This window comes from Schistocerca gregaria, chromosome 3 (assembly GCF_023897955.1).
Source record: "Schistocerca gregaria isolate iqSchGreg1 chromosome 3, iqSchGreg1.2, whole genome shotgun sequence".
In the NCBI taxonomy this organism is placed as follows: Eukaryota; Metazoa; Arthropoda; class Insecta; order Orthoptera; family Acrididae; genus Schistocerca; species Schistocerca gregaria.
In genome coordinates, this window is record NC_064922.1 from 620814337 (window position 1) to 620839145 (window position 24809).

At 37.4% G+C, this 24809-nt stretch overlaps 1 protein-coding gene across 11 annotated transcripts in view; it reads left to right on the forward strand.

Annotated features, from left to right (window-relative positions):
* The window catches only part of LOC126355206 (rho-related BTB domain-containing protein 1), a 1271465-nt gene that overhangs the window by 1172830 nt on the left and 73826 nt on the right, over nucleotides 1-24809 (forward strand). For all 11 annotated transcript variants that reach the window (XM_050005446.1, XM_050005447.1, XM_050005450.1 and 8 more), the window contains 4 exons: nucleotides 3660-3896; nucleotides 5647-5738; nucleotides 17720-17840; nucleotides 18369-18533. In XM_050005446.1, the coding sequence (XP_049861403.1) occupies nucleotides 3660-3896; nucleotides 5647-5738; nucleotides 17720-17840; nucleotides 18369-18533 (615 nt within the window). The remainder of the gene's footprint in view (nucleotides 1-3659; nucleotides 3897-5646; nucleotides 5739-17719; nucleotides 17841-18368; nucleotides 18534-24809) is intronic.

Genomic DNA, 24809 nt, shown 5'->3' on the forward strand with positions numbered 1-24809 from the left:
TTTGCTGTAAGTACTTCACATTTCTCTGCACTCGTTTGTGCTCAATTCCAAGACCATTAACTGCTGAATGACATGCATTTTCACACTGTTTACAATACACTAACTTCATTGATCTGACATGTTCACAACTGATGTCATTAGTATTACTGCCTGAACTGTTATGAAGGCTTTACATCGTTGCCTGACTCTTTTCTGCTTGAAGAGATGTGTTTCTGTGATGCACTTGCTTCATTGACCTAACATGTCACAACTGTTGTTGTTAGTAATACCATCTAAATTGCTACAAAGGCTTTGCATAATTTTTTAAGCGTTTTAGAACACTGTACACACATTTCTGCATCAGACTGTAGAGAAGTCAATACAGATTCCGATTGCCCACTGGCGAACATTTCAGTTGTGGACTGATGACAGTTACATGTAAACACACTACACTCACAATGTGAATAATTTTAAGTTAATATCACCAAACCACTCTCTATGGTACCATTTTTGTAATGTAGAACAAATTTGTATTGTGTTACGAACTATTTCATGACATAATATACACTTTACAGACATCAAGACATTGGTTATCCCTGAATGATTTATACACATTTCAGTACTGGATGCCTTGTTCTTGAGAATGTGTAAATGTTGAGAAAATCACAGATTACAGCTCCCATAATCATTATTATATTACAATTTTAGTCTTATTAAGTTCTCATTTTTCCTGTAGACTAGAAATTCTGAATGCAATCAGATTATACTTCGGACAGGTGCTCTGTATCTGCTAATGTTAAATTTTGTCTTGAGCAGTAACAGTAAATAAATTGTCATCATTCAGAATACTCTAAATGATGTGGATGTGTCCTCTGTTGTAGAGGGCAAAATATGGTGCCAAAAATAATAAAATATTAAGTCTTGAATGAATGAAAGAACAACTGCTTGGGAGCAGCGAACATAACCTTGTTAAGTGGAAGAAACTTTGGGAAAGGTTTACTAGGAAACAGTAGCCAGAATCAAGCCATTTCCATGAATAGATAAAGTGGAAGTATTTGTTGTTTGTATATAATTTAAGTTATTAATTTTTCAAAATACACCCCTCCTGAATTTACACAGTGGTCCCAAAGTTGTTACAGATGTTCCAACTTTGTTGGAATCCTTTGTCAGAAACTATCTTCAGCTACCACCTCACATTTTCTACCACTGTCTTAGGCTTTTGAAAATGTTGTCCATTAGCTTTAATTTTCAGTTTTGAGAGTACGTAGTAATTGGTAGATGCAACATAGGGCAATGATGTAGGTGTGTCGGTGTAGTAACATTATTGCTCATGGGGTGATTTGTAAGTAGTAATGACCAGTATATAGTGGCTTTTCATTCTCAAAAATGCATTTACTTTCTGTTCAAAACATGATACAGAATCCTGTGAACAAGCTCAAATGACCATTGACTTAACATCTAATGTCTGTTATCATTAGTCATCTTTCTGACCCATGTAGTTTGACACCTATAATCAGTACTTCTGTTTGGTCATGAAGAGAATTAGCGGGCACACGTGGCTCATCTTCAGTGCTGGTGTTACCTTCATGAACCATTTATACCATTATAACACTTGCAGTTTCTTCATGTTTTAAATTTTTTTCCCCCAGCAAGACATACATTTGGATTAAGTGAATGTTTGTTTACTATTCGGATGACAACATTTTAAAATTAGATTACATACAAACACTGTCTCTGCAATGCAATGGTAGGATTCCCCTACACTTGCTTCATATTTTCTTCTAGTGCTGCCAGTGCACGAAATACAAAATTTTCATTTATGCACTTTTGGATACAACCTTTCCATTGATTTCACAAACTTTTTGACTGTGTAACCTCTTTTTGAAATGTCATTAGAAAGTGGTGTTTTGTAGCGCACAAGCCTGAGTTAAGGGTTCCAAGATTTACTAAATTAATTTCAGGTGAGCATGTTGATAACTCAATCAAATCTTGTGTGATTATTTTCTGCATCTTGGTTAAACTGACACAGTACTCAATCTCTAATAATTTTAATGTCAGTGGGACATAAAAAATTTAAAATAATAAAAATAAAGGTAGTGTCAAATCAAAGGATTGCATTAGGATGAGGGTCACAGGATGCTCATAGATTTTAATGGGGCATTATATTTTAAACACTATAAATTCTTGCTTCCTTGAATGAGTGTTTTCGATGTGTAAAAGTGTTTTTCTGGTGCTTGAAAAATTTTGACAGTTAGAATCCTCTGGATTTCCTCATTGTCATGTATGACTAAAAACGTATTAAAAGGTTGAAGCATGGAGCACAGTGAAATATAACAGAAAACAGCATTCACAGTACCTTCCAAGCACTAGCTTTTATTACAGCAATAGTGCAAACATTCATACACACAACCACATAGACACCCAAATACAAAATTTCTGGTGATCTGGCTACATGATAACTACAAATGGAAATCTCACACTGATAGCATATTTACAATAGACTAGGTACCATGTGAAATTTAATGTGAGTGCTTGAAAACTGTTGTCATGAAGACTGTCTGATGACTGTTAATTATTCTAATATACATTCTGCTCTGAAGTATGCGATCATTCTATGGGGTAACTTACCATCTTGCCTAAAACTCTTCATGATGAAAAAACGAATAGTGAGAATCATGGCTGGAATAAAAAGGAACAAACCCTACAGACCACTATTTAAAAGGACAGGAATTCTTTCTCTTCCAGGTATGTATGCATTTGAACGTGCAACATTTAGTGAGAATTGTGCAAAAACAAATCCTAGTGTCCTTCTCAAAAATGAATATATGCATCAACATAACACAAGACAGAAAACTGACTTTCGTGTGCTCCAAATAAAAAAAAACAATTTGTGCCAGAAAGGAACAATATACCACAGTAAAGCTGTTTACAAGAGGTTACCAAAAGAAATTAAAGTAACAAATGATCTGAAAATATTTAAAGCAGTATTAAAAGAAGATCTGTTAGTACATCATTTCTACAGTCTTGATGAGTTCCTCCAAAATCTTTGAGTGCCTAAGAAAGTTAATGCTAAGTGTATAACCCACATTCTTTATCAATTGCAAAAACATTGTGTAAATATAGCTACATACTTTAGCATGTAGAGACTGTAATCATTAATATTAGTGTATTTATATTTTCAGCTGTAATTTTCTGGCTGAAGTGGTTTAATCAAAAGTCAGAGCTAAAAAAACATACTCATTAATACATAGAAAACACCTCTAAACTTAATGACATATTTACATTAACTTTTCCATTATCTGATGTGTAATGTACCTGTAAGATTTACTGGACCAAATACATACAAATACAAATATACATATACAGTCCCCTGGCCATGGCCTGGTCACAGGAGTTTGCATTTGGTTGTCTGTGTGGCTGTGTGTGAATGTGTGTACTATTGTTGGAAACAGAGCTAGTGCTCTAAAGATATGTGAACGCTGTTTCCTGTTATGTGTTAACTTTGCTCCATGCATCAACCCACAACAGGTGAGTGGTTGCCTTTCTCTTATTTTACATATTGCCCCATCCAGAAATTCCATTATTGTTACAAATGGAGCAAAATACTATGTTCTAATGACAATATTCAAACAGTCAAAATGGTATAAAAGATTATTTTAGTGTGGATGTTTTTCTTTTAGGCACCGTTCCGTCCTCCCAAGCCACTGCCACCAGAACTTCATGTGACAGCTAGCAGCTATGCAGAAAATATGCAAGCACTGTGGCTACATCAAGCGTACACAGATGTGGTTTTTGTGGCAGGCAGTATAGGTTTCTCAGCACACCGATTTGTTTTGGCAGCTGCTTCACCTACTTTTCACAAGCTGCTAGTTGCGGGACTTGACCTGGGAGTGCGTAGTTCTAGTGAGTCCAGTATGGTAAGTTCAACATGCACAAAAATATTTCATTCATTTTAAATACTGTAGCTTGTACTTTATTAAAGGTGTAGTGCACAGTCGATGACTGACGCAAAGAAAATATTGTTACCTTTCTTCTTCGTTACTGTGAAAATTGGATAATCTGTGTGTTTCACTGTCTTTGTATATTATTTCTTTAATTTGTTGACAACCATTAAGGTGTTATTCGATCCATTTTTTAAACTGGACTCTGATTCCACAGTTACTGAATTTAGCTGCAGGAGAATGCGATGATCAGTAACACTGAAGGCTTTACTAAGGCCAATAAATGTACCAGACACATGTTGTTTATCATCCACTCCTTATAGTATAAAAAAAATAGAAAGAAACTTCCACATGGGAAAAATATATTAAAAACAAAGATTCCAAGACTTACCAAGCGGGAAAGTGCCAGTAGATAGGCACAATGAATAAAACACACAAACACACACACAGAATTTCTAGCTTTCGCAACCGATGGCTGCTTCTTCAGGAAAGTGGGAAGGAGATGGAAAGACGAAAGGATGTGGGTTTTAAGGGAGAGGGTAAGGAGTCATTCCAATCCCAGGAGCGGAAAGACTTCCCTTAGGGGGAAAAGAGGACAGGTGTACACTCGCACACACACACATATCCATCCGCACATACACAGACACAAGCAGACATATTTAAAGGCAATTGCCTTAACATCCATAACAGCCATTCAAGGTGCTGCTCACCTATTGCAACAATCTTAACTATAACTGTGCTACCTGCTGTGTTGCATAACATATTCTGTCACATCAGGGATGACCAGAGTTTATAGTGTATGAGAGCCAAGACAATTTTATTTCATACCTCAGACTTGGATCATCTTTAAGCTTAGCTAAAGAGTGCTCAATGGTTACAGACAGAATTCTTTGTTCCATGCCCTTCCTTTAAAAGAATGGACACATCTGAACTAAACCAAAGAGAGCCACATTATGCATGTTTTTTTTTTTTGTTTTTTACAGCACCATAAAACTGTATCACTTGTTTCTTTTTTCATTTCTTTTTTTCTTTATTACAGATAGGCTGCCTGTCTTCCAGGAATGTGTCACATAGTTTTTCAATGACAAACATTTAATTTGTGGAAAGGATAGAATGCTACTCATTACATAGAGCAGGTGTTGAGTGGCAGGCAGGTACAATGGAAGACACTGCTAAAATATTTACTTGTAAGCTTTCGAAGTCCTTTTTCTGAAGTAAACCACACCTCGATTCACACAAGCGCATCTCACAAACATGTAGCCACTGCCTCTGGGTGCTGAGTCAGTCAGGCCCCAGCACCTGGAGACAGTTACCATGTATGTGTGAGTTGTGCTTGTGTGAATGTGTGTATTCTACTTCTGAAGAAGGACTTTGTTGCAAAACTTATAAGTAAATATTTTAACAGTTCTTTTCATTGTGCTTTTCTGTAGCTCAACACCTCTTCTATGTTGTGAGTAGAAATTTGTCCTTTCCATAATATTTTTGTTGTTCCATCATTGACTTTCCATTGTTTAAACATTTAATTTGAGTAATTTTATGATGTGATTTGGCTAATACAGAATTTTTTATCTTTGAATAGCTTGAATACCATAAAAGTAAAATAAAATATTGTACATTTGCTGGTTGTGTTAGTAGAATTTATTTCTTACTGTCAAAATATTTTCATTTGTTGGAACAAATATGGAGTTTTGATAAATATTAGAGTAATCACATATTTATATTGCAGGTAAGCACATTTGGTGAGGCAACTGTGGGTGACTTCAATGATGATACAGAATGCCTCATTCGTCAGTCTGACAGTTACTTCAAACCTTCCCGGTAAGTGTGGTTCCAGATTATGTTTTTATTTTTTTCTCTAGTTTTTGCTTCAGACCAAGAGAAACTGCATGAACAAAGACCATGCTATGAAATGTTTTCTGGATATTCCCAAAATAGACATAATTAGCTGAACAAATCATTATGCCTGCTTTCTGTACCAGTCATCGACACCGGGTTGTCAAATGGGGAGTGCTACTTGTTCTTAAAGAACTTCATTTGTCTGTACACTGCTGAGTGGGGCGACTCTAGATCAGCCTCTGGTTCTCGATGGTAGTAGCTGTTTCTTTTAGGTCTTCATATGACAGTCTAGTATGTTGAGCAATCACTGGCAGAGGTTGGTTCTTTCTGTCTACGAACTGATAATAGAGCTTTCTTTTCTGTATGTTGTAGTCAGCTATTGGGAACCAAAGTGCATCAATAAATAAAATATTCAAATACAATATTGTATTTTTGAAAATTAATGTATAAATACACATTTTAGTGTACTCCTCTACACAGAATCTACTTAATCTTGTTTTATTAATACTTTTTTTAAAATTTTGTGCACATTATTGAGTTGGAGAAATTCTCCTTATTAACCTAACATCTGCTGTAAGCTTACAACAACTTGCATGCTCATTTCCACTCCCTGTGTTTTAATGGTGTACAGAAAGACAAATCATATCAGATTCCTTCTTGAAATATTTGAAGCAAACAACTTGTGCCCCCTTTTATTTTTTAATTCATATAATATTTTAGCCAAGAAAGTTGTTTCTGTTTCTGTCTCTCTTCTTATGTGATGGGAGATTCTTCTAGTCTAGTTGTTTGGTTACTGTCAATCAATCAATCAATCAATCTCTTTATACATCCATTAACAGTATACATTGTATGGGTGTAATCAATTACAATAGTTTCTTATCTTTAATTTGTTTCAAAAACTTGGCTAATAAACACAAATATTTTATATCAGTATATTCAAATAATATTACTTTTCCATATTCAGATATTCTTCAATGCTATAAAAACTATGTGTTAGTAAAAATTGTTTAAGATCTACCTTGAATTTATTAAATTATTCAATTTTCTTTATTGTAGAAGGCAGTGCACTAGTAAGTATCGTGGGTTGATAGTTTACACTTTTTTGGTAGAGTTCTCCTTTGTGGCTGTCTCTGTGAAAATCATCCCTGTTCCTTGTTTCATGGTTATGAACCAGATAGTTTAATATTGAAAATTCCTGGTGAGTTTTCAGAAAGCATTCACATTCATAAATTTATAAGCTAGGAAGAGTCATTATTTTAAATATTTCCCTGCATGACACTCTGCAGAGAACCCTTTTCATTATTCTAATAGCCCTTTTTTGAAGTTTGGAAGCTTGTTTTGCCGTACCTGTATTTCCCCAGAAGATCACACCATATCTAAGCAAACTCTTCATGTAAGCATAATAGGCATGTGACAATGATTCAGTGTTGCAACTTCCCCGAAGCATTCTTAGCACATAGCAGCATTTATTCAGTTTTTTACTCAAAACTTCTGGTTGCTTTTCCCATCTCAAGTGCTCATCCGCTCATGTACCAAGGAATTTTGTGTATGGAGCTTGTGCAATAACATAGTTCCCTAACTGAGCTTTCACTCTTCTTCTAGCTTTACTTTTAATATTACTGAAATTCATCAATACTGTTTTATCCTTATTTATGATCAAAGCATTATCACGAAACTATTTTACTATCTCATTTATTGTCCTAGAGACACTCTACTGTAGATAATCCTCAGTGTATCCTTTTGTAAAAATGCTAGTGTCATCAGTGAACATCACTATTTCTACAACTGTCAGATGGTTTGGCAAATCGTTTATGTACACCAAGAACAACAGAGGGCCTATCAAGAAACCCTGGGGCACTCCCTACCTAGTTTTTTAGAAATCTGATAGGTACTCTTTGCCTTCATGACATATTTGTACTTTCTGTTGTCTGTCAGAGAGATAAGACTTGAACCATTTGAAGGCAAGTCCCCGGACCCCATAACATTCTAGTTTCATGGCTGATTAAGTCAAATGCTTTAGATAAATCTAAGAATATTCCACAGCTTAATTTGTTCTTGTCCAAGGCATTTAGAACCACTTTCATGAATTGGAAGACTGCCGTTTCTGTGGCTCTGTTCTTTCTAAACCCATTTTGAGCATTAGTCAGTATTTTATTTTTATTGAAGAAGTGGGCTAGCCTTTCATACATTACTCTTTCAATTACTTTAGAGAAACCTGACAATAATGACACTGGCCTATAATTATTTATGTCAGCTGTACTATCCTTTTTATCTGTCAGCAATTTGAATTTAAGTTAAAATGTTGCCAGTTTCTATCAGTTAAACAAACCAACTGCTTTTATTTGTAGTATTTCCTGTATTTTTCTGCTTCCAACTTGGCTAACTTATCTAAACTCATAATATTCAGGAATAGGTTTTGCAGCGTGTACTCCTGCTTCTAATTGGCTTTAACTGAAACAATGCTGTGCTATATTAAATTTTGTTTCTGTCAGAGCTACAGACCTTGACCTAAGCATGGCAGAACTGTATATGCCCTACTCACACTTTCTGCAGCTCAGTTAGTTAACCATTAGTTGAACTTATTTATGAAAATACTCACATAGTTCTAAATGTTCTGTCATCGGTGCAGACCTGACAGTCACTTTTATTAACATGGAAGCTTGGTGCCCTAAATCTCTTTTACCTATAAATGTAACCACATGTTACTTGACTGCTGCTCAGCATCAGACTTTTTTTTTCCTACCTCTGTTATCTTGATCTCAATGATGTGTCAAATGTTATTCTTCCTTCTGTCTCTTCTGATGTTCCCTGTCTTGTTGTGGTAGAACATAAATGATTTAAGAGTAAAGGAGACCACTCACGAATAGCCGGAGCATTAAGTCATCAATAGGCACATGCAAAAGAGAAAAAAACCTGTTAGAAAAATCATTTGTCAAGCTAGAGTACACCCACATACACTCACATAAAATATTGTATGTCCTGCCTGCACAGTGTAGGGCAGTAGGGCACATATGTGTGTGTGTGTGTGTGTGTGTGTGTGTGTGTGGTGTGTGTGTGTGTGTGTGGTGTGTGTGTGTGTGTGTGTGTGTGTGTGTGTGTGTGCACATGTGCGCATGTGCGTTTTCCTTGTTTTTGTATTTGTGCTGTAGTTCAACAAGGGATTTATTCTGAAAGCTAGCAAGTTTTATTTCTGTTTTGTATGTGCCTATCAACTACTCAATCCCCCTTCTATTCAGTGAGTGGTCTTGTTTACTCTCAAATTATTTACATTATTGTGGTGTGTGTACTGTAAGACCTTTGGTACACACACCATCAGATTATTTGACTTGTCGCTCTAATGAAGTAGGTGAGTGTCAGCAATATGCCTCGTAGTCTTATTGTGGGGTGTTTATCTTCTGCCATTAGGTCAGACGATAGAAATGCCACTTGCACGCTTAGAGTAGCAGATTGATGGTGACGAACTTTAAACAGAACTTGATTAATTTTCACACACATTTATTAAAATAATAACAAGCATAAAAATAACTTAACTTGGTTCTGGATGCTATTTACAATGGATGATCTGAAGTTCCTTTGGTCTTGGTACGTTAATCTTATTCTCACATATCTCTGATACTTGACAAAGTGTATACACATTTATCTTCATGGCTATGTACAGGAATATCATAATCTTATTAGGCACAGACTGAAACTTGATTATAGACTAATGCAGACAGACTAATCGGAGGTCTGTACACACGTTATAATACCTCGAGCGTTCAGGTATCACTGTGCGAGTGTGATCCGTGAGGAGAAAAGGTTCTACATTAGAAGCAATCTCATTGGCTGTGTTACATATTAATACATGGATTGGCAGAAGCAGAATTTGGTCTGTCTCTAAGACAGCGCCATCTCATAGTGCGGAGACGGATGAGCGCTGCGCCTGTGCTGTTGGGCTTAGTGGGGCTCGCTCTAGTGGGAAAGTTGTGTATGCGCTGACTACATGGAACTATTTACACAACAATTATTAATAGTTATGTTATTGTTTTCCCATGAATCTACAGGAAACACCTTCCATACACAAAATCAGAAGACATATCTGGTATGAACTGAAGCTAATGCACCGTACCTTGAAAAGCTTCTTCTTTTCCAGCCTTTGATAGTCAGACATTTCCCATAGCCTATTTTATTTTTGTATTTTCAGTTTGGGTGGTTCACATTTTATTATATTGCTCAAAGGACACAAATTATAGTTTTATAACTAGTGTCTTTTTTATATGTATATTTTTAGGATTCCATACCTCAGTCAGTGAAAAACAGAACCATTATACTTTGCTGGCCATTCAAAATGCAACACCAAGAAGGACCAGAGATATCAGAGCCAAATGCAACACCGAGAATGACCAGAGAGATAGATCTGAGCCAAATTTATTTGGGAGATAACTCATTGTACAAAGCTCACATGACTGAAAATACAACCTCAAGTAAAGTGAGAAATATGATGAAATCAGTATCGAGTGTTGCTGCCATTGCTGGCTATAACTGCTGCTACATACCTGGGCATTGAAGCAGAAAGGCTCTGGATGTGTTGTTGGGATATATCAGTTGATGCTGCTTCCACATATTGGCGAAAGTGATCTGGCATAGCAGTGGATGGTGTATCCTGGGACACCCAGTCCACAATCATCGAGCAAATGTTTTCGATAGGTGAGAGATTAAGAGAACAGGGAGGCCAAGGCAGCAATGCAATCCAAGGGACAACAAAGAAGTCTTTAACATTGCATGCCACGTGCGGTGAAGCATTATCCTTTTGCAATGTGGCCATCATCAAATTATGAAGGTATGGGAGGACAACAGGCTCGAACACTTCAGAGATGTAATGCTGGCTGGTTAGTGTACCGGCAATGCATACTAGAGGAGTGCAGGAGTGGATGCCAATACCACTCTAAACTTTAATACTGGGTGCAGGATCAGCATGGCAAGACATACAGTTCAACAGTATCTCACCACAATGTCTCCAGACTGTAGTCCAACCATCATGGTGTTGTGGGCAGAAACAGGATTCATCAGTACAAACAATGTCATTTCATTTCATTGACCATGTCCTTCATTCATCACACCATTCCCAGCACAAACACCTGTGCCATTGAGCAATGTATGCTTTGGACACAGTCCATTCTGCTGCAAATGATCTCAAATAATACACATGGACAAAGGGGGTCACAATAAGTCCCATCAGTCTGTTATTCCTTCCTGCATCCAGCGATTACAGATCCGCATCACAGTTGCTTGGTTCCATCTGACACAATCACCAATTTCTATGAAGGATAATCTGCTAATCCGCAACCCCTACAGGCAACTACTCTCCCTCAGTTGAACTCTGAAACGTGCTCAAAACACACTTGCTGTCTTCTATGGGGTATACTGAAGCTGCTCACTCAAAACAACTGCACAAAAGGAAAATATCGGTACATCCATATGGCTGTCTGCTCCCCTTCATACAGTGCTTGCGAGTGGTGCTGCTGGCATGGTGTGCACCTGTGCTAAAATCCTAGTCATGTACATGCTGCATATTTAGCTTGAGTTGGATTCTTTCTTCAGAGCATTGCATTTTGGGTAGCCTGGATAATCTTGTTTTCTATCTGTCTCATGAATGGGTAGAGGTATCAAGTTGAAATTGATGTCAAATAGTAAGGTCTACAATCCCTCGTCAGTGTAAAAAAAAATAAGCTTCTAAGTCAATACAATCAAAAGATACATCCATATATGCCACATACTTTGATACTCGGAAATTCATTCCTCTAAACTTATAGATGAATTGTCTATGCCTTTACAAATGTCTGCTTGTGTCTGTGTATGTGTGTGCGAGTGTACACCTGTCCTTTTTTCCCCCTAAGGTAAGTCTTTCCGCTCCCAGGATTGGAATGACTCCTTACCCTCTCCCTTAAAACCCACATCCTTTCGTCTTTCCCTCTCCTTCCCTCTTTCCTAAAGAAGCAACCGTCGGTTGCAAAAGCTAGAAATTCTGTGTGTGTGTTTGTGTGTTTTATTTATTGTGCCTGTCTACCAGCGCTTTCTTTGTTTTTAATGTATAATTAAGTATGAAACCCTTAGAGTGAAAATTCTGCTCACACTTGCCTGGTTTTTTATTTTTTTACTCTGCATACATTGTCACAGAATTGCTTCTTTGAACATCTAACCAAGTTCCTCGTGCTACTGCCCCAGTAAAAATACACTCCTGGAAATTGAAATAAGAACACCGTGAATTCATTGTCCCAGGAAGGGGAAACTTTATTGACACATTCCTGGGGTCAGATACACCACATGATCACACGGACAGAACCACAGGCACATAGACACAGGCAACAGAGCATGCACAATGTCGGCACTAGTACAGTGTATATCCACCTTTCGCAGCAATGCAGGCTGCTATTCTCCCATGGAGACGATCGTAGAGATGCTGGATGTAGTCCTGTGGAACGGCTTGCCATGCCATTTCCACCTGGCGCCTCAGTTGGACCAGCGTTCGTGCTGGACGTGCAGACCGCGTGAGACGACGCTTCATCCAGTCCCAAACATGCTCAATGGGGGACAGATCCGGAGATCTTGCTCGCCAGGGTAGTTGACTTACACCTTCTAGAGCACGTTGGGTGGCACGGGATACATGCGGACGTGCATTGTCCTGTTGGAACAGCAAGTTCCCTTGCTGGTCTAGGAATGGTAGAACGATGGGTTCGATGACGGTTTGGATGTATCGTGCACTATTCAGTGTCCCCTCGACGATCACCAGAGGTGTACGGCCAGTGTAGGAGATCGCTCCCCACACCATGATGCCGGGTGTTGGCCCTGTGTGCTTCGGTCGTATGCAGTCCTGATTGTGGCGCTCACCTGCACGGTGCCAAACATGCATACGACCATCACTGGCACCAAGGCAGAAGCGACGCTCATCACTGAAGATGACACGTCTCCATTCGTCCCTCCATTCACGCCTGTCGCGACACCACTGGAGGCGGGCTGCACGTTGTTGGGGCGGCAGCGGAAGATGGCCTAACGGTGTGCGGGACCGTAGCCCAGCTTCATGGAGACGGTTGCGAATGGTCCTCGCCGATACCCGGGGTGCAACAGTGTCCCTAATTTGCTGGGAAGTGGCGGTGCGGTCCCCTACGGCACTGCGTAGGATCCTACGGTCTTGGCGTGCATCCGTGCGTCGCTGCGGTCCGGTCCCAGGTCCACGGGCACGTGCACCTTCCGCCGACCACTGGCGACAACATCGATGTATTGTGGAGACCTCATGCCCCACGTGTTGAGCAATTCGGCAGTACGTCCACCCGGCCTCCCGCAAGCCCACTATATGCCCTCGCTCAAAGTCCGTCAACTGCACATACGGTTCACGTCCACACTGTTGCGGCATGCTACCAGTGTTAAAGACTGCGATGGAGCTCCGTATGCCACGGCAAACTGGCTGACACTGACGGCGGCAGTGCACAAATGCTGCGCAGCTAGCGCCATTCGACGGCCAACACCGCGTTTCCTGGTGTGTCCGCTGTGCCGTGCGTGTGATCATTGCTTGTACAGTCCTCTCGCATTGTCCGGAGCAAGTATGGTGGGTCTGACACACCGGTGTCAATGTGTTCTTTTTTCCATTTCCAGGAGTGTACGATCTGTGATTTTGACATATTGCCACATTTTTTGTAATCTGTTGGTGACATCACAAATGTTAGTGTGTAGTGTTATTTTCTGTAAGATATTTGAAATTAAAAATTATATTCACCAAAAAATACACAGAAGGGAAAGCCTTTTAAGCTAGCAGTTCCTTTATTTGGAAAATATAGGAAGTCACTGGAGGAAAAATTCTATTGAGGAATGAAACGGGAAAACTATCCAGGACAAGAGAAAATAAGAGAAAATCATCTACAAAATAATATTAACAGATGTTATTAGAAACTACAACGAATTAGAATTTATCAAGAGAATAAAGAAGTCAGTGGTGCAGAAAGGACATATGTGATTAAAATGGGGAGGAATAGAAAAAAATTGAAGATGCATCACATAAAGATATAAAAAATGAATAACAGGTTGTTGGGGAAACAATAATGGAAGTACAAGGAGCAGAATGGGACAAAGAAGGCAAGCAGTGATAGCGGTCTCTATAGAAAGCTCATGCCTGTGAAGTTCTGAGGTATTAGTTCTTAGTATGCTAATTGTGGATAATGATGAATCAAAGTAAAACTTTTTTGATGTACAGCTATTGAGTTATTCATAAGAACTGCTCTGGTTTCAGAAGAATACTACATGACAGCTGTGCAATACACTGAAATAAGACATGAGTTGATATAAAATCATGATATGCAATTTGTATGTGATACAGTTACAGGGTGTTTCATAAAGGGATAATAGTGTGAGACCATAGCTGACATGGAACTGATAGAGCATTTTCCATCCTGAAATTCACTGAAGTCAGTGAGTCAATTAAGATGACTCCATGGGGATTTCATATCAGAAGTTCCAACAGAGAGAACAATTAATAATGGTACAAGAAATTCAGTATCGCAGCTTGTGAGTAGGGGGAAAAATATGTTAGCCAGAATTAACGTCAGAGAAGTTGCATTATGTGCAAGAATCATTCACCAAGAACCCCAATGAAAAAAATTGTGTGAGCCATTAGGTGTAATTACATGGTCAATAATGTAGTGTTTTCACAGTTGTTGAAGGCACTGTTGTTGTATACCCTGCCATCTTGGGATCATAAGCATCTCATTATGAGTGTCTTCTTTAGTTTTCAGAATAGTCACCTGATGTAACTCCATTTTTTCTTTTTTTCTTTTTGAGCTACGGGATTATACCAGATAATCATGTCCATGCCTCAAATGACTCTCCAATTTCACTGATGTCTTGAGGGATGATATTCTGGGGTGGCTCCTTACTTTGGCAAAAGTAAGTTATGAGAATTATGTGTAGGTTTCCTCACAGAAATAAAAAAGGAGAGAAATTTCACATTGAAGTTTTCCCCCCTAATTAGGAGTGCCTTTAAATGGATCTAAGCTTTCAGGGTTGTCCAGCTATGTGTATGTTTAATAAGTTTACCTGTAGGTTTGTACAGCTGTTACAATGATCAGTTGGTATTTATATGAAGCCATAATCTCTGCACTCTGCACCGCTGCTGTTGCACTCCACTCTTTTGAAAAGCTTAGTTAAGTTTAGTTCTCATGTTAGACATATGTGGCCACCTACATTCATAGCACACTCTGGGATGTGTGAATGTAGTTGTCTCAGTTTTGGGGGGGAGGAAATATTAGTAAATTACAGTTCTAATGCAAAGATGGACTATTGGCAAAGAACTGGACCACATGCAGGCTCAAACTAATACTCATAAAGCCACACATACACTCATGCATGTATGTAAATGTGAAACTCAGATTTCCAAAGTTGTTAAAATGATTAAATTTCTAACTTATGAATACATATTTATTTATACAACAGTTCTCTTCAACAAAACAGCTACATTTGTATTTCTTTTCATGAGATATTATTTTTCAGCATTTAAATAAACTTAATTCCCTAATTAATTCAATAATGGCTGCTGTGTACAATACAATTAGAGCTGCTCCGACAACACGTCTATTTATTCCAGTATCTCAGGCCAAAGTAAAAAGTATTATTAATCCAGTGTCAAGGATGCTATGTCAGCAAACAGCAGCATCAGATACACAGAGAATATTCTGGCAGCCACTTTCTTTCACTGCCACAAATGTGTTAGTTCTCAAGTGCACGTAGTGTGGAGTTGGTTGAAGTAGAGTTGTGCCATTAAACCCTGTCAGCACAGCTGACATACAGAATCCATCTCATATTTCTCATCTCTTAAGTCGATTTGCATCATTACAGCAGAGTGTGTGTCCAATTGTAGCATTTGTTAGGACCTTTTCCCACTCCATTCTTGTATGAAGTACAGGAAGAATTACTGTTTAAATATCCTTTTGTGCACTGTAATTAATATAATTTTATCATCAAGATCTCTGCAGGAGTGACATGTATATATTCCTAATGTCATCATTTAAAGCTGATTTTTTTTCGTTTTTTAGAGGTGTGTATGTGTTCTATGCTTGTTCCATTGACATGTTCCACATCAAAATGTTTGTTGTGAATTTCATCTATGGAACAAGTAACTAACTCTGTAACAGCTTTCAGAAAGAAGCATTAATTCAATCACTAGTATCAGTTATGATTTATACTGATTTTTGCATCAGAAAGAGGAATGTACAGTGAACATCTCTGAGAAGTGCTTAAAACTTGAAGAGATCCTCTGTCAACTAATGTTTATGTTTTTCCTTTTTCTCTTATTGTTGTCATGTTCTCAGACCTTGGATGTGTAATTTATTGATTCCAGTTACATAACTATGGCCAAAACTGTATACTGGTATACCATTTATTTCTCATCACTTCATTAGTCATGGTCCAGCCAGACCATTTGGCATTACTTATGATTGGAGTGTAAATTTGTTTGGCCTGTAAATTAAATTTTATACATTCAAAGGCCTTGGGTTCAATCTCTAATAACTCCCAGGATTTTCGTCTACCACTTACCATTTGGGTATGTTTGTAAATGTGATAAATGTTGAGCTGTGCATTGGCTCGGAGCATATGTTAAACTATAGGTGCACCTATAACTGGTTGTCAGTCAGTTCAAAAGTCAGAGGAGCACTATAGTGTTCAAAGTAGCCTTCAGGTTGATGGTAGCTGTACTTACATCTATATACTTGAAAAGTAGGATGTCATTCTGCTTGCAAACTTGGAAATATACATACAATACTCTACATAGTATATGCATAATATCTATAATATGCAGTGTTTTATGCACATATACAATACACAATAATTTGCAATACTAGTAAACTCTGATAACAGAGTTACCACAGGGTTTAAAAATTCATTGTGCATGACTGACATAATATGAAAATACTACTTCTCTTTCTGTTCATGTCACACACAAAATTAATTAGTTACTTCAGCCTCTTCAGCAAACTGTTTCTACCCATGTTATTCTATCAGAGTTTATTTCAGTGTTGTAGGGAATTTCTTCTCAGTTTCAGGCTTCCAAGATTTCTTAACAGTGCTTTCATTAATTTGATGCTGGAATACAGATGTCATTTCACAAACATTTGTAGCCTATGTGAAAGGCTCCTCAGTTCTGTTCTGTTTCTTGTCTTAAGCCTATGAATGGGGCCATCAACCTCCAGTTTTGGGGGTCTTGTAATGCAGTCTCAATGATCTTCCACAAATATAATGATGTAAAATGTTTAATGTTAAGATCCGTAAAACAATTTATAAGAGATTCTTGTTGTCTCTTTTTCGGTATGATTTGAATTTTGTTGTTGAGAATATTATTTTTGTTCCTTTTATAGTTGAGTTCTTGGTATTGTGACTCTCTATGTGGCCCCAGCGTGTTTATTTATATCTAACTGTCCCTTGTCACACTCTAATTATATTTCCAGTTAATGGCATAGTGTTGACAGTTTTCCAGTTAATGGCACAGTGTTGACAGTTATTTTCTCTTTTCCACTTATCCCAGTTCAATTTTAGAAGAAAAGAATGTATTACTACTGGAGTACTTTTATTAATTTGTTCATTAAAAATACCCTCCTAAGAACTTCATTTTCCCAATTATTGGCACAGTACTGCAAATTCAGACACCTGCAGCATACAGTAATGATTATTCATGATTTGGACAGTGTCCAATTCTTTCAACTAGCTACTGACTCACACAGAACTTCCCACACAAAAGTGCATATTAGCAGACTGTATGTGGAGGCACCATAAATATTTCTGATAACTATAAGTTTTCAGAGGAATATGTAAATGTAAGTATTGTTGTCCCATTCAAATTACTTTATTAAGTTTGAAAATAGTAAATGCTCTCTGTTATCTTGCATGAAAAAATTGATTTAGCACTAATACCCATTATATTACAAAGTTTTTCATTTGTTAAGTGTCTGGGAGCAGTTGAAGCGGCGCTCCAGTTGCCAAGTCCTCACCACAGACAGCAGTAAGAGATTAGGGTCTTCAAGAGAACTCAACCATCCAGCTCTCCAAGCAATTAGAATTGAACAGGTAGTGTGCAATATTCTCTAGTGTGTCACTTGTGTGTTGATGTGAGTTTTTTCAGAAAATAGTTTTAGCAAGATATATTTTCGTAATATAATTACAGGCAGATGTGAAACTTCAGTCACTTAAAAGTCAACTCTCTCTCTCTCTCTCTCTCTCTCTCTCCCCCCCCCCCCCCCCCCCAATTCCACCCCCCCTCCCTCTCTCTCCTGCTCCTCTCCTCCTGTCTCCCACACATACAATAAGAGTATACAGAAGTTCCAGAATTCCAACAACAATACATTTATCTGCAACTGTGATGCAATGAAGATGTTAAGTAGTTTATTTAGAAACATGCAGTGTCTTCTCTTTTCAAATGTAACTATTGTCTGCCACCTTTATTGTAATTTTTATGAGCTTGCACTACTGAATAATTTTGAAAAACAATTTGATATCACTTTTCTATCATTCAAATAATTTCAGAAAACTCCTTTTTTATTATCTAATGCTTATCTTGTCAGTTTTATTAGTATATGTGTTGCTTTCAATTTTCAGTGTGAGGCTACTGATACTGTTGGAGGGGGCCAGAGACCTAACAGGCCATGTTGCAGTGTTCAGACTGTAATAACATTAACTAAACTGGTAACACCACAAGCCATGCAGCAATGCCTACAGTTTTTGTACACAGGATCCATTGACCCACGGTACTGTGAATTGCAAGTAAGTTTCCCTTAAGTTATTATACATGTTACTGCCAAAAAAGTCAAAGTTGCATGTGATTTACTGCAAATCAGATCACTTTCCTGTGAACTAAATAATGAATCAAATTACAAACACTCTTTAAAGGAGCTCGAGGTTCCTTAAATGCCAGGTATCTTATAGATTGTTCCCAACTTGTTCTGTACATTCATGTTGAAATGACACTGTACAGAGCTTAGTTGTGTCTGTTATATACAGGAATGCAACCAAAGAGAAATATGGTTTTTGTCTTTTAACTATATGATTTATCACATAATAAACTTAAAAATATTGTTTAAAGTATTATCAAAATATAATACAATAGAATAGCACAAAAAATAATTTCAGAACTCAGTGAATACCTATAAAATATGAAGTTTACCAAAATGAATGAAACAGTAGTATATCAAGTACTAGTATGCAGAATTATCTTCTGAATCAACCATGCAAAACCAGATTTAAGTACAGAAATGAAAAAAGAGAAAGAAGATATGCATATAATAATATTAGATTAGTAAGAATTCCGCAGAAATCAGAGCAGTAAGTCACCGATGGGGCAGTGGATGGAATTCACTGACAAATATCATATTGCATAACTGGCACTTGCTGCATATTTGGAGAACTGAGTAAAAGTGGTTTGTGAAAATCATTGGTTGAGGTGCAGAACATGAAAAAGCAGAAAAATGTTTAAACTAGGAAAAAACCTAAAGAAAACAAACAGGAAAGATAGGGCAAAAATAAGAAAGAGAAGAGTTAAAGCTGATGAGATACAGAAAGCTTGTCATAAATAGAATAGAGAGAGGAGAACTCATCTACACATTGTTCTGAACTGCTTCATTTAATCTTCAGTGTTGGTTTTATGGAGTTGTTGGAATTTCTCTTTTTCATTGCATCCCCACCCTTACACAAGAACCTTGTAACCTGAGCCTACAGGAACCTACAATGCTATTGTGACACTGTCACCTGAAATTCTCTCTTATCAAATCATCCATCTTGTCCATTAACATGTTATTTTACCACCCAGCCACCCCTAAGAGGTGTTAATTTTGCATGAGATTATGCCTTTTTAATGGACCATTTTTCAAAAAGAATACTAGAACAATTTTACAACTTCTTACCTTAAGAAACTCAAGGAGCACAAAAGTGGCACTATGATGGCACTAGATCATTATTTTTTCCACACTTGAGTCATCATTTAAATGAAAGGGAAACTACAATATTGTTTCTGTATTGAAAGTTATAAGTGAAACTTGATGGAATAACAACAACATGAAAATGATGGATTGCTACTCACCATATAGAGGAAGCACTGAGTCACGGACAGGCACAATGAAAAGGAATGCAAGAAATTTGTCAGTTTTCAGACAGTACTTCTTCAGAAGCAAAAAACTCACACATAATTCACACAAGCACAACTCATGCACACATGGCCACTGTCTCTGAGCACTATGGGTTGGCTATGACAGCCTTAGCATCCAGAGGTAGTGGCCATGTATGTGAAAGTTGTGCTTTTTTTAATATGTTGTGAGTTTTCTACTTCTGAATGACTTTCTGCAAAAGCTAAAATATTTCTAGCATCTTTTTCATTGTACCTGTCTGCTACTAAGTGCCTCCTCTGTGTGATGAGTAGTGATGTATCCTTTCCATATTGTTATTATTCCATCCTGGACTTTCCATTGTTTGAAGTGAAATGAAACCAGATGATAAAGAAAAACTTGGGACTAAGAGTAGTAAGAAGATACAAACAGCAGGAAATAAAAGGACTTAAAGTGGGAATATTTTAAATTCAGCATCCAGTCATTTACAAAGTGCTTCAGAGTTTGCCATTGCCATCTGGTTGTGTATGGTTATCTGTTAATGATGTATGCATTTATCAGGTATGAAACTAAACAAATTCTTCCAACTCTACACTTTTATATGCAATTTCATGACACTGCACCCACCTGTGACTCAATTATTATGATAGCCCAGGCTGAAGTTACATTAAAAGCTGTCATCAGATGCCAAACTGCACCCTGCCTGTAGTACAAGGCATCCTCATAATTAGCATTATCCTACTGGAGCAGAGACGAGTAAAGACATATTCAGTATGTCAGGTACAGGTCTGATATCAGTACCCCACAAATTGTTTCCAAAATGCTTGAGAAGCAAGGATTTCTTGAAATAAAAGAAAAATGGCGGAAATTAATGAAATATCCCAAGGGGAGTATTGACAACATCACTGCACAAAGCAAATTAAGTATACCACAGTTCCCAGTCTAGATTTTTGGCTTTTCCTGCAGAAATGTACGTTGTTGTTGAGTATTTTTCCAGTTTTAAAATCAGTTCAATTCCAGCTACAAATGGATTAAGACGAACTGCAGTTTAAACATAGCAGATGTTTGTAAAGAGCCAAAGTATGCAGTATAGATTCCCATGGATGGCAGCAAGATGAAATTTGCTGCCTGCTCTCCACGCCTTTCCCCATACCCATTATAGTTCCCAGCTGAGCTCATGTCACTGTTCCCCCCTCCAAGCCTTTCTTAGTTCTGTGCTTGAGAAATAGTCACAGATTATATGTAACAACAGCAACTAATACATAAATGAAAGATGGAAGTCACAATTCAGTCCAATTCTCGAACTTTCGCTCATTGTGTGATGTAGTGTCATCTGGTGATACTATTTCCACAATTGGTCTTTCTGCAATAATTTATTCCTGTGATAACAATTGCAGTCAGTATAAAGTGATTTGTTTTGTTTATTAGATGTCTAATTCTGGATTAATTTTCTTTCTCATTTCATCTGAATGTCACCATCTTGTTCTAAAGCTAATTTAAAAAAAGCTGGTAATGTTTTCCCCCAGTATTCCAACACATGAACAGCTATCAAATTTTCATTTGCGATGCACTTCATAGTTTCTCACGTCCAAATCAAATACTGACTTGGGTTCAGAATCATGTAATGTTTTTTTAAAGGACAATATTTTTTACTTTGAAAGATACATTTACTTTAAAAGCAGCATAAACACACATATATGGTATCAGTTTGGAGTAGGAATTAATATCACTGGAGAAGAAACCAAAACTTTGAGGTTTGCCAGTGACATTGTAATTGTGTCAGAGACGGCAAAGGATCTGGAAGAGCAGTTGCACAGAATAGACAGTGTCTTGAAAGGAGAGTATAAGATGAACATCAACAAAAGCAAAACAAGGATAATGGGATGTAGTTGAATTAAATCAGGTGATGCTGAGGGAATTATCTTAGGAAATGAGAGACTTAAAGTAGTAGAAGAGTTTTGCTACTTGGGCAGTAAAATAACTGATGATGGTTGAAGCAGAGAGGGTAGAAAATGTGGACTGTCTAGGGAAGGACAGCATTTCTGAAGAAGAAAAATTTGTTAACATCGAGTATAGATTTAAGTGTTAGGAAGTCTTTTTCTGAAAGTATTTGTATGGAGTGTAGCCATATACGAAAGTGAAACATGGATGATAAATAGTTTAGACAAGAAGAGAATAGAAGCTTTCAAAATGTGGTGCTACAGAAGAATGCTGAAGATTAGATGGGTAGACCACGTAACTAATGAGGAGGTACTGAATAGAATTGGAGAGAAGAGGAATTTGTGGCACAACCTGTCTAAAATAAAGTTGATAGGACACGTTCTGAGGCATCAAGGAATCACCAGTTTAGTATTGGAGGAAAGCATGGAGGGAAAAATCGTAGAGGGAGACCAAGAGATGAGTACACTAAGCAGATTCAGAAGGATGTAGGTTGCAGTAGTTACTTAGAGATGAAGAAGCTTGCACAGGATAGAATGGCATGGAGAGCTGCATCAAACCAGTCTCTGGACTGAAGACCACAACAACAACAAGATATCAATAAATGTATGTAAACTTCTGTTGCAAACTTATTCAAATACAGCAAAAGTTCATGAGTTGATAGAATTTAATTGTATTTCCACCTGTGTTCCAGAAAATTGTCAATTTTTTTATTGTTACTTTCAATCCTGGATTTTCCACTGATTTTTAAGCAGAGCATTAGATTGTTGTAGTGCCTAGTTCACAGTTTCTCACATATCCATCCACTGCACTAGCACTGCAAATTAAGTGTCACTTGATTGACCAAGCAAGATCAATACTGGATCGAACACTTGTGTGCATCAGAAAATCATGAGCCCATTCGAATGAAAGTATTTTTTGTTAAGCTCTACCCCTCAGAAATCTGAAATAAATTTGTATGAAATCACAATAGCCAAAGCTTTGTCTGTAAATTTAAAAGACCCCTATATTAATCCACTGAACACTATAAAAATATTTACCTTGGCAGCATTAGTTTAATCTGCAAATATAAGATGAACCCATATTTTTCAAATAAGGAATGTGGGAAAAGTCTCGTCTTATAGTCAGGTAAATGTGGTACTAGAAAATATTGCAGAAGTAGGAAGTTCATCAAAAACAGCAATTGCACCTTCATAATTTATGTTAATAAGCTGAAAGTATCAAAATTTCTGAAGCATAATCATCTCATTTATTCATTTCTATCAATTTTAACTTTACAAAAGTAATTTTTTTCATGACATAAATTTTTTTTGAAAATGATGAAAACTTAGAAATTTTACTATAGCATTTTGTTTTAATCCATTTAAACAACTCCTGTACGTTATGTTCATAGTTCAAAGAAAACTACCAACTACTAATTACATTTACCAGATTTTCACAAAACTTGACATCAGTGAAATTAACAAAGTTTACAAAATGGCATTGTTAGATGATGCATTGATGTGCTAGAAAAGTATTTTCGTATGCATGCCTCAAGGGCAGCCTTATTTAGTGTAACAAGTTGGAGACTGATTGAACATGTGGAACAAAATATTGACATTACAAAAACTAGAAAATTCAGTTTGCTGAAAAGAAATAGCAATAATACATAACATGATTTAATGCGTTTATGACCATACCTTTGCTCTGAGAATACTGAACACACAGGAAGACATCAATGGGTAGCATGGGAAGACTGCACACATGCAACACTTTATTTTGATTCGCCTCTAGCTTGCCTCAACACACTGCTCTGAGTACTTTACCATTTCTACATTTTCATCTTCATCTACACCTACATTGATACTCCGCTATCCACTGTATGGTGAGTGGTGGAGGGTACCCTGTGCCACTACTAGTCATATCCATTCCTGTTCCACTTGCAAACAAAACAAGGGAAAAACGACTGTCAATAGGCCTCCATATGAGCCCTAATTTCTTGTATCCTACTTTCAAGGTCCTTGGACACAATGTATGTTGGAGGCAGTAGAATCATTCTGCAGTCAGCTTGAAATGCTGGTTCTCTAAATTTTCTTAGTAGTAGTCCTTGAAAAGAATCTTGCCTTCCCTGCAGGGATCCCCATATGAGTCCCCAAAGCATCCCCATGAAACTTGTGTGTTGTTTGAACCTGCCTATAACAAATCTAATAGCCTGCCTCTGAATTGCTTCAATGTCAGCCTTTAATCTGATGTTGTATAGATCACAAACACTCAAGCAGTACTCAAGAATAGGTCTCATTAACATCTTATGTATGGTCTCCTGTACAGAGGAACCACATTTCCTTAGAATTCTTCAAATAAACCGAGTCAGCCATTTACCTTCCCTACCACAATCCTCATGTGCTCATTCCATTTCTTATCACTTTGCAGTGTTATGCCCAGATATTTAAGTGCTGTGACTGTGTCAAGCAGTACACTACTAATGCTGTATCCAAACATTAAGTTTGTTTTTCCTACCTGTCCACATTAATTTTCATTCATCACACCAACCATAAGTTTTGTCTAAGTCATCTTGTTCTCTCCTATAGTCATTAACTTGCTGTACATCACAGCATGATCAGCAGACAACCACAGACTGCCGCCCTGATTGGCAAATCATTTATGTATGTAAAGAACAAAAGCAGCTGTATCTCACTTCCATGGAGCACCCCGGATGATCCCCTTGTCTCCATTGAACACTTGCCATTGAGAACGACATACTTGGTTCTATAACTTAAGAAGTCTTCAAACTGCTCACATATCTGGGAACCTATTCAATATGCTTGTACCTGTTTTAACAATCTACAATAGGGCACCATATCACATACTTTCTGGAAATCTAGAAATGTGGAACCTGCCTGTTACTCTTCATCCGTAATTCAGCTATTATGTGGAAAAAGGGCAAGATGAGTTCCACACAAGCGATGCTTTCTAAAACCATGCTGATTTGCAAAGGTAAGCTTTTCAGTCTCAAGAAAATTTATTG